Below are 16,138 nucleotides of genomic sequence, written 5' to 3' on the forward strand. Positions count from 1 at the left end.
CACGTGACCGTCATTCCACGTGACCGCGCGGCGCTGCGGCGCGATGGCGGCGGGGCTGGTGCGGGTGCTGTTGTTCCTCGGGCTCTCGGCCCGCGGTGAGTGGCCCGGCCGCCCGCGTCCCCAGGCCCCGCGGCGCGCGCTCTGCATCCCGGCCTCCCCGCTCACGGTCTCGCTCCCCGTAGGCCCCGCGCCGGCAGGTGCCGCGAAGATGAAGGTGGTGGAGGAGCCCAACACGTTCGGGTGAGCAGCCTCGCGGCTGGCGGCTCGGGCAGGGGGACGGCTCGGGCCAGTTCCCCGCTGACCCTGCCGCTTCCCGTAGGGTGAACAACCCGTTCTTGCCCCAGGCCAGTCGCCTCCAGGCCAAGAGGGATCCTTCACCCGTGTCTGGTGAGTGAGGAGCGCTGCTGGCGGGCTCGGGGGTGACCGCGGGGGGCAGCAACAATGGAGGATGGGTGAGAGACCCTGAGAGTTACGGCCCGGAGTCTAAAGCATTGGTTTGTCAGCCTTCTAAAATTAGTGTGGACGTGCGAGAGAATATACCAGAACGTTCTTGTACCGAATTAAAAGTTATCTCCAGACTTAGTCCTTCCTTTTCTTTCCGAGAGGTAATTGCCGTTAATAGTCTGGTAACTTGGCAGATGCGTTTCTGTGCTTTTACGTGCGTATCCATACAGCCGGAAAACGTGTAGTTTTTGTAATCTTTGTCGCTTTTTAAAAAAAAATCATGCTGCGCGAGTATTTGGCTGATTTGTCGTTGTCACTCGCTGTATGTCTTGGGACGCTTCACAGTGGTGATATAGGTCTTCATTCTTTCTCTTGGTGCTCAGTACGCGATGGGATGGCGCTGCATTTCCCGATTGTATTTAGGTTCTTTACATTTTTTTTTGGCCATTAGAAATAGTGCTGTGGAGAACATGCTGTGTAGGTGCCTTGGTTTGCCCTCAGGTGAGTGGTTTCCCAAGGCAGAATTCCAGAAGTGAAATTGTTGGGTCATGAGTATATATGCCTTTTAAACACTGAATGAGTATTAAATATAAGAGACAAAAATCCAAGGATTTTTTTTTTTTTGAGACAGAGTCTCACTCTGTCTGCCCAGGCTGGAGTGCAGTGGCACGATCTCTGCTCACTGCAACCTCCACCTCCTGCGTTCAAGCAATCCTCATGCTTCAGCCTCCCAAGTCGCTGGGATTACAGGCATGCATCACCATCACGCCCAGCAAATTTTTGTATTTTTAGTAGAGACAGGGTTTATTTCACCGTATTGACCAGGCTGGTCTCAAACTCCTGACCTCAAGTGATCCGCCCATCTTGGCCTCGGAAAGTGCTGGGATTACAGGCGTGAGCCACCGTGCCCAGCCTCAATAATTTTATTATCGAATACTTTTATGTGTTAGGGTCTGTGCTGGGGTTGCAGAAACGAACACAGATACACCAATGCTTGTCCTCAGGGAGCTGACAGTCTCATGGGGAGTGATGGACGAACAGGCACTGAACAAAGAATTAGGTAAAATACATAGAATGGTCAATGATGAAAAATGCCATGTAGATATGTGAAGCAGAGGAGGGAGTATGTGTGTTAGAGTATTGTTTGGGGGATCGCTTTTTTTTTTATTTTTAGAGACGGGGTCTTGCTCTCTCACTCGGGCTGGAGTGCAGTAGTGCATTCATAGCTCACTGCATCCTTGAACTCCTGGGCTGAAGCAACCACCCACCCTCAGCTTCCTGAGTAGCTGGGACCACAGGTGCATGCCACCATGCCTGGCAAATTTTACGTGTTTTTGTAGAGATGGAAGTCTCACTACGTTGCCCAGGCTGGCCCCAAACTCCCAGCCTCAAGCAATCCTCCTGCCTTGGCTGGGGACTGCTTTAAATAGGGTGCTGAGGAAAAGTCTAAGAAGTGACATTTCAGCCAAAAGCTAAAGGATAGAAGGGAGTAAAGCTGTGCCTGTTTGGGGAAAGGGATTCAGGAAAGGGAGTGGCCAAAGGCCTTGCGCAGGAAAGCCCGTGCCAGAGGGGATCCAGCTGGGTAGCCACAGATGAGCGAGAAAGGGGATCAGGTGGAACCGCAGCTTGTTGGTAGGTTTTGTGGACTTTGACTCCAAACAGATCTTTTTAAGGTTTTTGTTGTGTGGCTGGGCATGATGGCGCACGTGGGGTTAGGCTCACTTCCCTGAGGCTCAGAGCCATGGGATGTGGCTTCCCAGGGCCTGAAGTGCTGGAGTCGGGCCAACACCTGTCCCAAGAAGCTGGGGAGGAGGCAGGCCGCTGTGTAAGAGCAGTTCCCGACCGAACCCTTTCCAGTAGGAGAAAGGCAGCCTTGGCTAAGGGGACCACATCTTTTCGGAGGTGAGAGTCCTGGAAAGAAAACAGAATATGCTGGTTGTGGTGGTATATGCTTGCTGCTCAGGAGGGACGCTGAGGTGTGAGGATCGCTTGAGCCCAGGAGTTCAAGACCAGCCTGGCCAACATGGTGAAACCCTGTCTCTACTAAAAAAACACAGAAACAAAAATTAGCCGGGCGTAGCGGTGTCCACCTGTAATCCCAGCTACTTGGGAGGCCGAGGCTGGAGAATCGCTTGAACCCAGGAGGTGGAGGTTGCAGTGAGCTGAGATTACGCCACTGCACTCCAGCCTGGGTGACAGGGCAAGACTTCGTCTCAAAAAAATAACAAAAAACCTAAAAAATTTAAAAAGACTGCCTTTTTTAGTGTTCCCCACCCCCATCCCCACACCTGGGCCCATCAGGGTTCACAGGTGCATTTGGTTAATCATGTCTCTTTAGTGTTTTAATCTGGAGCAGTTCTCGTCCCACCTTTGGATCCAAGTGGCATGTTTGTTTTCCTGTTTCCCAGTCTTTTTGTTGATAGTGTTTTTCTCCAGACCATTTTTTCCTGCATCTGTGGGGTTGGGCGCGGATAGTCTCCCGCGTCCGTGGGATCGGGCACGGATATTCTAAGTGTTTTTTGTCTTTGATGTGGCACTCCTTCAGCATCAGCGTGTGAAACAGATTGTGCGCAGTGGGTAGGAGAGTGTGGTCTGTGGAAGGAGCAGAGCAGAAAGATAATCGGGCTGAGAAACTCGGGCGTGGTGAGTGCAGCCTAGGGCTCAGAAGGTCCCGGCAGAAGAGCCTCTGCCAAAGAGAAGGAAGGGGTGGGTTTGCCAGGGTCGAGGCTGGTGGGGCGGGGCTGGGCTGGGCAGTGGGCACCTCCATGGCCTGGGCCTCCACCGGATGAGTCAGGAGTCTCGTCCCCTGACAGCAGGAGCAGCAGAGGTTGGTAGGTCTGTGATTTAGAGACAGTATCCTGCTGTGGCATGGACAGGGGATGGGGCATGGTCAGGGTGGTGGTCCTGCCACAGCCCAGCACACTGTCCAGGAGGGAGCTCTGCCTTAGTGGCAGTGGGAAGGAGCAGCCAGCTGGGCAGGACTCTGGGGCCCTGGCAGGGGCCTGGATCTGGGGAGAGGTTGGGGAGGAGCAGAGTGGCCCCAGGATCCTGGCTAGAGAAGCCATGGAAAGTGGACTGCAGGGGTCAGGCTGGGAGCTTGCTTGTGGTTGGGGCCAGGCTGGGTCTGTGAGGCAGTTCTGGTGCTTGGAGAGGGGTCATGGTGGGCACAGGACTCATTAGTGGGGGTGCGTGAGGTCCAAGGGTGAGGGTGAGGTCCCCGGGGAAGTTCTTGGTGGGGTGTGGGGGTTGTGGAAGTTAGGAGGGCACTGGGACCAGGTGTGGGGCTAGGCCAGGGAGCACAGTGTGAGGGAGGACCCCCTCGAGAAGGGACTGTCACCAAGAGATGCAGCCCTGGAGGACTGCTTCCCGCCGAAGCTTGACCAGGGGCAGACGGAAATGAGGGAGTCTAGGCTCAGCCAAGCTGATGGGGCCTTGAGGAGCTGTGGCCTCGGGCGCAGGGCCAGCTAGTGGTAAGGCCACCTGGGCCCGCAGGAGCCAAAGGAACTGTCGAGTGTCCTGGCCATGCAGACTGTGAGCATGGAGCCTGCAGGTGACGTGCGGGCGAATGAGGATCAGAGGAGGAGCCTGCCGGCAGGGGTGATGGCATTTGGGGGTGGTGGTATTTGGGGGTGGAGACTCTGGCTCAGGTCTGGCTGTGTCTGGCTGAAGGAGCGGAGGGGCCGGACCCCACCCCTCTCAGGAGAGCAGGCTGCTGAGACCTGAGGGCCGGGCGGAGGGGAGGGGCCGTGGCTGGGGTTCTGGTGTGGGCCAGCAGCAGAGGACCCGGGGTACTGGGCACTGCCAGTTGGGGGCTTGTGGTACCATCCCCTGCAGGAGGCTGCACCCCAGCCCGTGGGAGCCCCCTGAAGCTGTGGACAGCTTCTGGGCAGAGGCTTCCTCCCAGCTGCAGAGCCAGGCCGGGGCCCGCCACCCTCACGCAGCCCTGTTTGGACAGATGGCCCTGCAGGTGCAGAGCTGAGCCTGGCGCCCACGCCCCTCCTGGGATGTCTCCAAGTCACGTCTGCCGGGGGTGAGCCTGGGAACGTGAGTTCCCAGGACACAGGAGCTTGACCAGCCACCCTCCCAGTGGAGTCTATGAGTGGCAGATGGGCGAGGGACACGTCAGGGTCTCGGATGGCTCCAAAGGCTTCCCTGTGTGCCTGTTGGGCAGAGCCCTGGGGCCAGACTGGAGGGGCCGAGCCCCAGCACCCCAGGCTATGGGACAGCAGGCATGACAGGGCTGAGGTGGAGCCCCCGGCGGTCAGGCTGGGAGGACAGTGGGTGAGCTTGGGAGTAGGGGCCACCCAGATGGTGTCTGACGAGGAAGGACCAGGATCTTCCTATATCCACAGCCCTTGAGCAGGGCATCCGGGCCATCTTGGTCTCCATCTGTCTTGGGAGGGGACAGCCGCAGGGGTGACTGGAACGTCAGGGAACAGAAGGCCAGGCCGGGCCAGCACCCTAGAGGTCTCAGTGGCATTAGCCTCTGCCCTCGGGGGGCGGGGGCCAGGCTGAGGGTGGCATCAGGCTCCTGGGTTGGCCAGGTTCCCAGGGAACAGTCACCCAGCACCTCGTGTGTATTTTGGCTTTATTATTATTTTTGAGACGGAGTCTTGCTCTGTCGCCCAGGCTGGAGTGCAGTGGCATGATCTCTGCTCACTGCAACCTCCGCCTCCCGGGTTCACACCATTCTCCTGCCTCAGCCTCCCGAGTAGCTGGGACTACAGGCACGTGCCACCTCGCCTGGCTAATTTTTTTGTATTTTTAGTAGAGACGGGGTTTCACCGTGTTAGCCAGGATGGTCTCGATCTCCTGACCTCGTGATCTGCCCGCCTCGGCCTCCCAAAGTGCTGGGATTACAGGTGTGAGCCACCGTGCCAGGCCTTGACTTTATTAATACAGTAAAACTGCAGAGTTTAAAACATCAGTCTAACTGAGGCATCCTCTAACCAGTGCACTTGCTGCTGCAGCGCAGGCCTGACAGGAGCCAGGGGCCAGGTGTCCTCCCCGCCTCCACAGCCCACGCCCCAGCCTTGCCCACAGCCCAGAGGATGGCCTCGTGGCTGACAGTCTCGGTGGGCGCCGGGACAGGTGCATACCCAGCCAGGTCCCGACTCCCCAGCGTGCCTGAAGAACGGGGTGGCTGCTGTGGCGTCTTTTACTGACAAGTTGCCACTGGCCTTGATTTGTACACGCCCTCGCTCTAGCACTGCCTGTGGCCGGCCTGGCTGGAGGGTCGGGACGCTGCACACCCTCCCTCTTCCCCTAGGGGCTGGTTACACTGCCCTGCAACCGTCAGCACCATCGTCTCCACAACTTGCTCTGTCCCCTTCAAACCCTGGCTCCCCCGGCCCTGGCACCCACCATTCTGCTGGCTCCCCCGGCCCTGGCACCCACCATTCTGCTGGCTCCCCCGGCCCTGGCACCCACCATTCTGCCGTCTCCGAACTTGGCTGTTGCAGAGACGGCACACAGATGACCCGTAACTGCACACGACCTTCTGTGTCTGACTGACTACTCTTGGCACAGTGTCCCCGGGGTCCCCCAGGCTGGAGGCTCTCAGAGCCTCCTTCGTTTTTACGGCCGAGGACTATCCCACGCGAGGAGAGACCACGTGTTTACCCGTCGTCTGGACACGGGCGTGGCTTCCAGCCCCTGGCTGGGAATAGGCTGCTGTGAACTTGGGCGTAAATACCGAGTCTCTGCTTCCAATTTCCGAGAGTAGCTTTGCTGGATCTTGTTAGAATTCCATGCTGAGCTTTTTGAGGAGCCACCAAACTGTTTGCGCGGTGGCTGCACCATTTCCCGCTCCAGCCAGCGCTGCACAGAGGGTCCGGCTTCTCCACATTTTCACCAACACTTTGTTTGCTGACAGCCGTCCTAATGCGCGTGACGTGGCACCTCAGGGCTGTCTTAATTTGCACTTCCCTAGTTAATGCTGTGGGATCTTTTCAGTTGCTTATGGTCTGTTTGTATGTCCTTTTTTTTTTTTTTTTTTTTTTTTTTGAGATGGAGTCTCGCTCTGTCGCCCAGGCTGGAGTGCAGTGGTGCAACCTTGGCTCACTGAAACCTCCGCCTCCCAGGCTCAAGCAGTTCTCCTGCCTCAACCCTCTCAAGTAGCTGGGATTACAGGCGTGCACCACCACACCTGGCTAATTTTTATTTAGTAGAGACAGGGTTTCTCCATGTTGACCAGGCTGGTCTCAAACTCCTGACCTCAGGTGATCCACCCGCCTTGGCCTCCCAGAGTGCTGGGATGACGGGCCCCTTTGCCCATTTTTAAACTGGGTTTATTGTAGGGCTGTGGTTCTTTATATATGCTGGATATGAATCCCTTACGTCTATGATTTGCCAGTGTTTGTTTTCTCCCATTCCGTGGGTCTTTTCACTCCCTTGATGGTTTTTTGTTTTGTTTTGTTTTTTCCATACAGAGTCTAAGTCTGTAGCCCAGGCTGGAGTGCAGTAGCACAATCTCAGCTCATGGCAACCTCTCCACCTCCCAGGGTCAAGCAGTTCTCCTAGGTCAGCCTCCTGAGTAGCTGGGACTACAGGCGTTTGCCATCACGCTCGGCTAATTTTTTGTATTTTATGAGAGACCAGGTTTCACCATGTTGGCCAGGATAGTCTCAGTCTCCTGACCTCGTGATCCGCCTGCCTTGGCCTCCCAGAGCGCTGGGATTACAGGCGTGAGCCACCGTGCCCTGCCTCTACGCCGGTCTTTATGCTAGTATCACACAGTTTTGATGATGACCGCTTTGAAGTAATTTTTGGAATCAGTAAGTGTGAGTCTTTCAACTCTGTTCTTTTTCAAGACCGTTCGATGATTTGGGGGTCCTCTGAGACTCCCTATGAACTTTAGGATGTGTTTTTCAATTTCTGCAAAAAATGTCATTGGGATTTGGATGGCGTTGCATTGAATCTGCACATCACTATGCGTGGTAGTCATCTTAAAAATATTAAATCCATCAGGGCGGGCGTGGGGGCTCACGCCTGTACTCCCAGCACTTTAGGAGGCTGAGGCAGGTGGATCACCTGAGGCCGGGAGTTCAAGACCAGCCTGGCCAACATGGAGAAACCCTGTCTGTACAAAAATACAAAAATTAGCCAGCTGTGGTGGTGGGCATCTGTAATGCTAGCTACTGGGGAGGTTGAGGCGGGAAAACTGGTTGAACCCAGAGGTGGAGGTTGCAGAGAGCCGAGATCGTCCCATTGCACTCCAGCCTGGTGACAAGACTAGACTCCATCTCAAAATAAATAAATAAATAAAGGGTATGGATGTCTCCTGTCAGCCTTATGTAGTGGGTGGCAACGTTTGTACATGGATAATTGTGGTGTCTTGGCACATGGACCCTTGTGTCAATATATAACGTATTTGTCTCTTGTAGTTTCAGCCACTCCAGCTCTCTTTTGGCTATTTACATGAATACTTTTCCATACCTTCACTTTCAACCTGTTTATGTCTTTATTTATTTATTTTTTTGAGACAGGGTCTCGCTCTGTCACCCAGGCTGGAGTGCAGTGGCCGGATCTCAGCTCACTGCAAGCTCCGCCTCCCGGGTTCACGCCATTCTCCTGCCTCAGCCTCCCAAGTAGCTGGGACTACAGGCGCCCGCCACCTCGCCCGGCTAGTTTTTTGTATTTTTTAGTAGAGACGGGGTTTCACCGGGTTAGCCAGGATGGTCTCGATCTCCTGACCTTGTGATCCACCCGTCTCGGCCTCCCAAAGTGCTGGGATTACAGGCTTGAGCCACCGCACCCGGCCTGTTTATGTCTTTAAAAGTTAGTCTTTCAGGCGGGGCGCAGTGGCTCACGCCTGTAATCCCAGCACTTGGGAGGCCAAGGTGGACGGATCTGGAGGTCCAGAGTTCAGACCAGCCTGGCCAACATAGTGAAACCCCATCTTTGCTGAAAATACAGAAATTAGCCGGGTGTGGTGGTGCGTGCCTGGAATCCCAGCTACTCGGGAGGCTGAGGCAGGGGAATCACTTGAACCCGGGAGGCAGAGGTTGCAATGAGCCGAGATCGTGCCATTGCACTGTAGCTTGGGTTACAGAATGAGACTGTGTCTCAAAAAGAAAAAAAAAACCTGATGCCTGATGAGGTGAGGTGGAACAGTTTCATCCCAAAACCACCCATCCCCGCCCCTGGCTGATAGAAAAACTGCCTTCCATGAAACCAGTCCCTGCTGCCAAAAATATTGGGGACCACTGGTTGAAGTTCTGTAGATACACAGACCACAGCTAGAAAGGTACCTGGCATTTAATTTACCGCCGTACTAGGGCCTTTCGTCTCCTTCCAGCTGAGCTGCTGTCTGTCTACTCACTTCCCCGCGGGGCACATGGGCCTGCAGGTAGCCAACTCCTGAAGCTTTTATCTGGGAATGTCTTTTTTTGTTTGTTTTTTGGAGACAGGGTCTTGCTCTGTCAAGCAGGCTCTGGAGTGCAGTGGTACCATCTCAGCTCACTGCAACCTCCGCTTCCCGGGTTCAAGCAATTCTCCTGCCTCAGCCTCCCGAGTAGGTGGGACTACAGGTACACACCACCACACCCAGCTAGTTTTTTGTGTGTGTTTTTAGTGTAGACACAGGGGTCTCGCATTGTTGCCCGTACTGGTCTCGTACTCCTGGCCTCAAGCGATCTTCCCGCCCTGGCCTCCCAAAGTGCTGAGATGACACGTGTGAGCCACGATACCAAGCCTGAACTCTCATTTTTAAAGGGCTGTTAGAATTCTCGGTTTTGTCAGTTTCTTCCATTGAATGGGACCTGTTTTCCTGTTTCTTTGAACATCTTGTGCTTTTTGTTAAAAACTGGTCCTTTGAAAACAGACTCTGCCAGTCTTTGCAAACAGGTTCTGTGCACGGAGCCTGGGGATCAGTGTGAGTCTCTTCCAGGGCCGGCGCATCTCTTCCGACTCTCGGGCAAGTGCTTCAGCCTGGTGGAGTCCACGTGAGTGCGGGGGGGTGCGAGGGTGGGCTGGGGCGCAGCCCGGGGACCCCCCTCATGCCACCTGTGTCCCCAGGTACAAGTACGAGTTCTGCCCATTCCACAACGTGACCCAGCACGAGCAGACCTTCCGCTGGAACGCCTACAGCGGGGTCCTCGGGTGAGCGGGGCCGGGCCAGGGATCCCAAAGCAGCAGCGCGGCTCCCCCGCCCGGCCTCACGGGCCATGCCCATGTCCCCGCAGCATCTGGCACGAGTGGGAGATCGCCAACAACACCTTCACGGGCATGTGGATGAGGGATGGTGACGCCTGCCGTTCTCGGAGCCGGCAGAGCAAGGTGGGGCCTCAGACGGGAGCCCGGGACGAGGGGCCCCAGCCTCTGCAACACACCCACCGGCGTGCCCTCCCCAGGTGGAGCTGGCGTGTGGAAAAAGCAACCGGCTGGCCCACGTGTCCGAGCCGAGCACCTGTGTCTATGCACTGACATTCGAGACCCCCCTTGTCTGCCACCCCCACGCCTTGCTAGGTAGGGGTGCGGGACGCAGTGGGGGCCGGTGGGGTCAGCCGTGCACATAGCCCTGCAGTGGTGGGGGCCAGGGTTGGGACATGGGGCACAACTGAGTCTGGCTTCTCTTGGGCCCTCAGTGTACCCGACCCTGCCAGAGGCCCTGCAGCGGCGGTGGGACCAGGTGGAGCAGGACCTGGCCGACGAGCTGATCACCGCCCAGGTAAGCATATGCTCGGGGTTGCCCCTGGCGGGCCCGGCTGGGAGCTGGCTGCTGCCCCTGCATCCTCCATCTTCAGGGCCATGAGAAGTTGCTGCGGACACTGTTTGAGGACGCGGGCTACTTCAAGGCCCCAGAAGAAAACGAACCCACCCAGCTGGAGGGAGGTCCTGACAGCTTGGGGCTGGAGACCCTGGAAAACTGCAGGAAGGTGCCGTACTGGGGGGAGGTGGCAGCACACAGTAGCCTCCCGCCCAGCCCCGCCCCCACCCCGGCCTTTCCCTTGAACTTCCTGTTGTAGGCTCATAAAGAACTGTCAAAGGAGATCAAAAGGCTCAAAGGTTTGCTCACCCAGCACGGCATCCCCTATGTGAGGCCCACAGGTAAGTCACCTGTGGGGAGGGGGCCAGGCCACCATCGCACCCACCACCTGTGGGTCCAGGTGAGGACCGGCCACCTGGTGTTTTGGCAGAAACTTCCAGCTTGGAGCACTTGGGCCACAAGACACCCAGAGCCAAGCCTCCAGAGCAGCTGCGGGGCGACCCGGGACTGCGTGGGAGTTTGTGACCCTATGGTGGGAAGGCAGAGGTGGACACGGCCGAGAGCCCTGGAGATTGGCTGGTAGGACCCCCAGGGACCAGCGGGCCAGGCTTGTGCTCAAGAGAAGCAGACGAAACAAAGATTCAAGGTTTTAATTAATTCCCATACTGATAAAAATAATTCCATGAATTCTGTAAACCATTGCATAAATGCTATAATGTAAAAAAATTTAACAAGTGTTAATTTTAAACAGTTCACTACAAGTAAATGATTATAAATCCTACCTTCCGGGTTAAAATTCCACTCAAACAACACTCTCATCTAAATAAACATACAGATCGAGGCTTCCAGAAGTGAATCCACATGACGCGTCCACACGGAACAAGGTCTGCTGACCACAGTTACACACGTCACTGTTTCACGGCTAATGTTGAACACTAGAGTTACAGACGACAGGCAACAAGCACACACAGACCCGGCCACCACCCGGCTCCTATGCCCACTGCCGGCCATGGCCACAGGTGGGAGCCGCTGGGCCCGCCTCCACGGGGCACCTTCCAGCCACTGCTGTGTGCCTCGGCCACCGAGACGGGTGAGGAAGGCCCCAGGGCGGGCAGCCCCAGGGTCTTGCCTCCATTTCCAATCCTGGCAGCACTGCCAGCCATTCTTTGGTCTTCCCACTGCTCACCTGTCCTCAGAGCCAGTACAAATATGGGGGAGGAGGTGTCTCCGCCGTCCCCCAACCCCTGGGGCTCCCAGCTCCACCACCCCAGAAGCTGATCCATGGAGATGCCCTGAGGGGCAGCCGCCACGTTGTTCCCAGAAAGAGCAGAGCAGCCGGCAGACTAGCGCTCAGCTGCTCCCGACAACCGGGAGACGTCTGGGCAGACACCATATCCCAGAAAAGACCAGAGGCCCGAAATGGGAACCAAGTGCATAAATAATAAAAACAGAGGATTTTACACATTGATGACAGTAGCACAAAATATACGTAATTTCTAGATACTGAGCTAATAAATCATCACTATAATTAAAAACAAAATAGATTCACTAAAACCAAGTCGATAGTTACCTGGAGTAGTGGACTAGCTGCAGAATGTCACGGATCCACTTCCTTTAAAATGATAGAATGTTGCTATCAGTTTGTCTTACGTTAAAAAAGTTCTTAAACCTCCTACTATATTAAATACATTCTAATTTGGTCACTGATAAAAATTTTTTACCTAGACGTTTTGCACTTTTAAAAAATGCTATTAAAAGTCTTTGGCAAAGCCACGGGCAGGGAGGAACACGTCGATGCTGCTGCCTGCTCTTGTGCCCTCACAACCCACATGGCCCACAGAAAGCCAGGTCGCCGTAAATCACAGACGCCTGTTCCTGCTCCTCAACTCCTAGGGACAGTCCCAGCCCTGAGCAGAAGGGTCAGGTCATCACGGGAACGCGTTCTCAGTCGCGTTTCTGCTGCGGCCGGAAGCCACTCTGTCGCTCCGGGGCAGACAGGCCAGGGGACGCAGCAGAGCCGGGACCTCGGGGGGCCACTTCCCCCGTGTGCTCCAGGCCACTAAGAGGCTGTGACTGGGTCCTGGTGTGACCTCGCTGGCCACATGGATGAGCTCCGATACTAACTGGCAGTACGGGTCAGGTGACTCTCCTACACCCGGCACCCTGGCGCACACCACGGCTCGAGCGTCTCCCACACAAGCAGGACGGGGGTGGCCACAGGGGCTGGGGAGCCAGCCACTCTCCCAGTTCACTGCCTGACCCCCACCAGGACGCCCAGCGATGTCTCCAAGGAGCTACAAAGCACCATTGCCTAGGACAGATCTGAGTATCAGAAGACAGTTTTTTTTTTTTTTTTTTTTGAGCCAGAGTCTCACTCTGTCACCCAGGCTGGAGTGCAGTGGCATGATCCTGGCTCACTGCAACCTCCGCCTCCCAGGTTCAAGCGATTCTCCTACCTCAGCCCCCCGAGTAGCTGGGACTACAGGCGCCGCCACCACGCCCGGCTAATTTTTGTATTTTTAGTAGAGACAGGGTTTCACCATGTTAGCCAGGATGGTCTCAAACTCCTGACCTTAGGTGATCCACCCGCCTCAGCCTCCCGAAGTGCTGGGATCACAGGCGTGAGTCACCGCGCCCGGCCAGAAGACAGCTCCTTAAAAAGGTAATTCTAAAACCTCTGATGTCTGATCCCTTCTGCTGCATTTTTCGTTAGTACCAAACTGTCTTTCAGAGATTCAAGGGAGAAAACAAAACCAATGATGTTCCTTCACTTGTTTAGCAAGGCACAGGCACATAGGAAAAGTGGCCACGGATCCCAGAAATGCAGGACGGAGCTCTCCTGCTCCCACGTCACGAGGCTGGAATATCAACCCTAGTGCCTTGTGCGCACAGGCTCAGGAAAACAAGCTCCTTCCATCGAGTTAAAAACATCTAAATCCATCATCACTCTGCTTATAAATACTATGCACTTAATGGGAAAATGTAAAAATCCTAGGTCTTACTACTAGATAAACGCTCATTTCATAAGTACTAGTTTCAGAATATGAAATCTAATATATTCAGCATACTATGAATTGACAATAAACTGATATGAAATATTTAAGTTCACAGTACACATATAAAGCTTCATATTATCGCATATTTAAAAAACAACATAAAAAGCAGCTTAGAGCAATTTATAACCTCTAAATTCCTCGGTTTACAAAGTGCTTTGAAAGACCCCAGCTCCCAGTGGTCCAGTCACAGGAGTGTCAGGACCACAAACTGCTGTGATCACAGCGCCACGCGGACCCCTGAGGCACCAGGCCCCTCGAGGACAGGCAGGCGGGTTCTGTGGGTTTGCCTTTAAGGTTTTTGAGGAAAATACCTTGAAACCGTCGGTAGGACTAGATAGGTGACAACGTGTGACAGGAAAGCTGTCCGGCCGAGCCCAGGCGGGGGCTCCCAGCCTCATGATAACGGCTGAGCGCGGGCGGGGCTCCCAGCCTCGGTCCTCACATCGGTGGCACCAGAGGTGAGTGACGATGTGTCTGTGGTTACAAGCACTGGAACCAGGGTGCCCAGCGGGAGGTGGCTGTCCCCGCTGAGGTCACCACCGCAGGGGCTGGCCCTTGCAGTAGGGGCACTCGGGTGCGGCGGCCGCACACGGCTCACAGAGGACGCGGTGCTGGCAGGGCCGCAGGACGGCACCGTGGGCCCGCTCCCGGCAGGCCACGCACTGCTTGGCTCGGAGCTGGAAGATCACCTGCAGGGCCAGAACGGTAACGGGTCAGGAGGCCCCTGCCCAGGCTGGACCAGCTGGGGAGCCGCAGGGCCTTCTGGGCAGGACTCGGCGTCTCGGGCCACCCGGCCACCAGCTACAGAGACAGGGTCAGGGAGATGCCCCCTGCCAGGGCCACCTCAGGGAGAAGGCAGCTGCGGGGTGGCGGGAATGCTCTGTCTCGAGCCCTGGGCAGAGGACGGCCCCCGGGGCCACCACAGACACGGCAGTGGCCGGACAGGACAGGCCCCTGAGGGCCCTGGCAGCTGGGTGCCCAGGATGTGAGCTACGCAGGACACACTGGCCCAGAGCAGTTAGGCCGAGAGTCCACCCTTCACAGGCCAGGTGAGGAGAGACATGCTGAAGTGGAGGGAGCATGTGTGAGGGTTGCCGCTGTGAACAGGGAGGGATGGGGCCGCCTTCCCTGTGGAGGGTGCAGCCTGGCATTTGCTGGTAAGAGGGAGGGGTGAAAGGGCAAGGGCCAGCCTGACAGGAGAGGCGGCTCCCAGGGAGACAGGCAAGGAGGTCTCAGGGGGTCTGTGCTGGGGCGGGGCACCGTCCCCTCCTCCCCAGGCCCGGAGCAGACCCGAGGGGCAGGGGGGGAAGGGACGCCACACCAGCCAGGGCCCTCCCCAGACAGGGACAGCAGCCCTGCAGACAGGCTAGCCCTCACCCCGCCCCGAGCAGGACTCACGCCATCCACCGCCTCCAGGTCTAGGCGCAGCTGACTCTGCAGCGAGTGCAGCTTAGGCAGGGGAATGGTGCCGATGTCCGCGCAGCCCCGCAGCCCCGGCAGTGTGGAGGCTACGCCCAGGCCCTCCAGCTCCTCCTGCAGCTGCTTCACCTGCGCCTCCACCTCCTCCTTCTTCTGCAGCGCCAGCTGCCGGTCACTATCGGCCACGCGGGCACGTTCCTTGGCCTCCTGCGCCTCTCGCTGCCAGGCATCGCAGACCTGAAACCCAGGGCCCGTGCAGGAGGCAGCCAGAGCCCATCTCAGTCCCTCCCACCTCACCTATGCCACCTGCAGACCCCATTGCCCATGTCCCCTGCGATCCTCCCTCCCGTCCCCCATCACCTGTGGCCCCCTCACCTGAGTCCCCTGCGGCCCTCCCTCAACCCCCCCCACACTCACCTGAGTCCCCTGTGGCCCTCCCTCACCCCCCCCACATTCACCTGAGTCCCCCGCGGCCCTCCCTCACCTGTCTCACCCCCCCAACACTCACCTGAGTCCCCTGCGGCCCTCCCCTCACCCCCCCACACTCACCTGAGTCCCCGGCGGCCCTCCCTCCCCCTCACCTGAGTCCCTGGCGGCCCTCCCTCCCCCTCACCTGAGTCCCCGGCGGCCCTCCCTCCCCCTCACCTGTCTGGCCCCCCACACGCTCACCTGTTTCACCTGCTGCCAGGACTCCTCCCACTGCCGGATCTTCCTCTTGGCCTCGTCCAGCTGCCGTCTGACCCGGGCCAGCTCAGTCCCATTTGGACTTGAACCCGAAGACGATGGGGGGCCGGCGCTCAGGATAGGGGTGGGGCTTGGGGAGAAGCTGCCGGAAACAAAGTCCCAGATGCTCCCGGGGACACCGTTCAAACCTGAGTGTGAAAGGGCCGATGACGGCCCAGCCCAGCTGTGCTCACGGCCTGGTGACTGGTGGGTGCTATGCCCCGGCCCCGCCTCCACATGGGCACCCTCTGGGGCTCACCCACCCTGATGGCAGGGGTCTTGCCCTTTGTCCTGCCAGCCCCTTGCCCCACTCCTGGACCCCACCAGCCTCGGGAAGAGGCGCTGGGGACCGAGTGGGGCTGGCAGAGGCACTGACAGTGACACCTGCCCCGGCCGGTCTCCCCACCAGATCTATGCCTTCCCGGCCACCTGAGGAGTCTGAACAGAGGAATTAAATTCGTTCCTGGGACCACATCACGAGGTGGAAGGGGCAGTGGTTCTCAGACTCCACCCCCAGGAACGCCTCACACGGACTCTCACAGACCCCAAAGAGCTGTGTCCACACGGTGACATCTGCCAATGTGTATGCAGCTTAGAGACTATGAGATACTCTAAATGTTACTTTAACAAAAACAGGCCTGTCATCCCAGCACTTTGGGAGGCCGAGGCGGGCAGATCACCCGAGGTCAGGACTTTGAGACCAGCCTGGCCAACATGGTGAAACCCCATCTCTACTAAAAACACAAAAATGAGACGGGTGTGGTAGCAGGAGCCTGTGATCCCAGCT

General features: G+C 56.9%; 2 protein-coding genes across 39 annotated transcripts in view; one reads left to right on the top strand and one right to left on the bottom strand.

Annotated features, from left to right (window-relative positions):
* The first annotated feature begins 29 nt into the window (after positions 1–29).
* Positions 30–10,934, top strand: GNPTG (N-acetylglucosamine-1-phosphate transferase subunit gamma). 3 transcript variants are annotated; one of them, XM_074028501.1, is made up of 12 exons: positions 30–95; positions 183–240; positions 320–387; positions 6,876–7,226; positions 9,335–9,389; positions 9,463–9,546; positions 9,630–9,723; positions 9,798–9,912; positions 10,032–10,114; positions 10,191–10,322; positions 10,413–10,494; positions 10,584–10,934. In XM_074028501.1, exons 4-12 carry the CDS (start codon positions 7,166–7,168, stop codon positions 10,676–10,678), a joined length of 801 nt encoding a protein of 266 aa, XP_073884602.1. In that variant the 5' UTR covers positions 30–95; positions 183–240; positions 320–387; positions 6,876–7,165; the 3' UTR covers positions 10,679–10,934. The 3 variants fall into 3 exon arrangements, with proteins under 3 accessions (XP_073884602.1, XP_065392880.1, XP_005590903.1); XM_065536808.1 differs by lacking the exon at positions 6,876–7,226 and adding an exon at positions 8,856–8,975; XM_005590846.4 differs by lacking the exon at positions 6,876–7,226.
* Positions 10,789–16,138, bottom strand: part of UNKL (unk like zinc finger) — a 47,118-nt gene continuing 41,768 nt past the window's right edge. For 16 of the 36 annotated variants that reach the window (XR_012429598.1, XM_074028492.1, XM_045382152.2 and 13 more), the window contains 3 exons: positions 15,298–15,500; positions 14,608–14,865; positions 10,789–13,898 (listed from right to left, as the gene is read on the bottom strand). Coding sequence is in view for 19 of the 36 variants with exons in the window: in XM_074028492.1 (XP_073884593.1) it covers positions 13,743–13,898; positions 14,608–14,865; positions 15,298–15,500 (617 nt within the window). In the remaining 17 variants the exon portion in view is untranslated. The remainder of the gene's footprint in view (positions 13,899–14,607; positions 14,866–15,297; positions 15,501–16,138) is intronic. The other 20 variants (XR_012429591.1, XR_012429594.1, XR_006694774.2 and 17 more) reach the window with 6 other exon arrangements.

Source organism: Macaca fascicularis, chromosome 20 (genome assembly GCF_037993035.2).
Source record: "Macaca fascicularis isolate 582-1 chromosome 20, T2T-MFA8v1.1".
NCBI lineage: Eukaryota > Metazoa > Chordata > Mammalia > Primates > Cercopithecidae > Macaca > Macaca fascicularis.

Coding starts and splice junctions, on each gene's coding strand:
- GNPTG (XM_065536808.1), top strand. CDS start 44: ATGGCGGCGGGGCTGGTGCGGGTGCTGTTGTTCCTCGGGCTCTCGGCC. Junction 9,547..9,629: donor GCCTACAGCGGGGTCCTCGG/GTGAGCGGGGCC, acceptor ATGTCCCCGCAG/CATCTGGCACGAGTGGGAGA. Junction 10,495..10,583: donor CCCCTATGTGAGGCCCACAG/GTAAGTCACCTG, acceptor GTGTTTTGGCAG/AAACTTCCAGCTTGGAGCAC.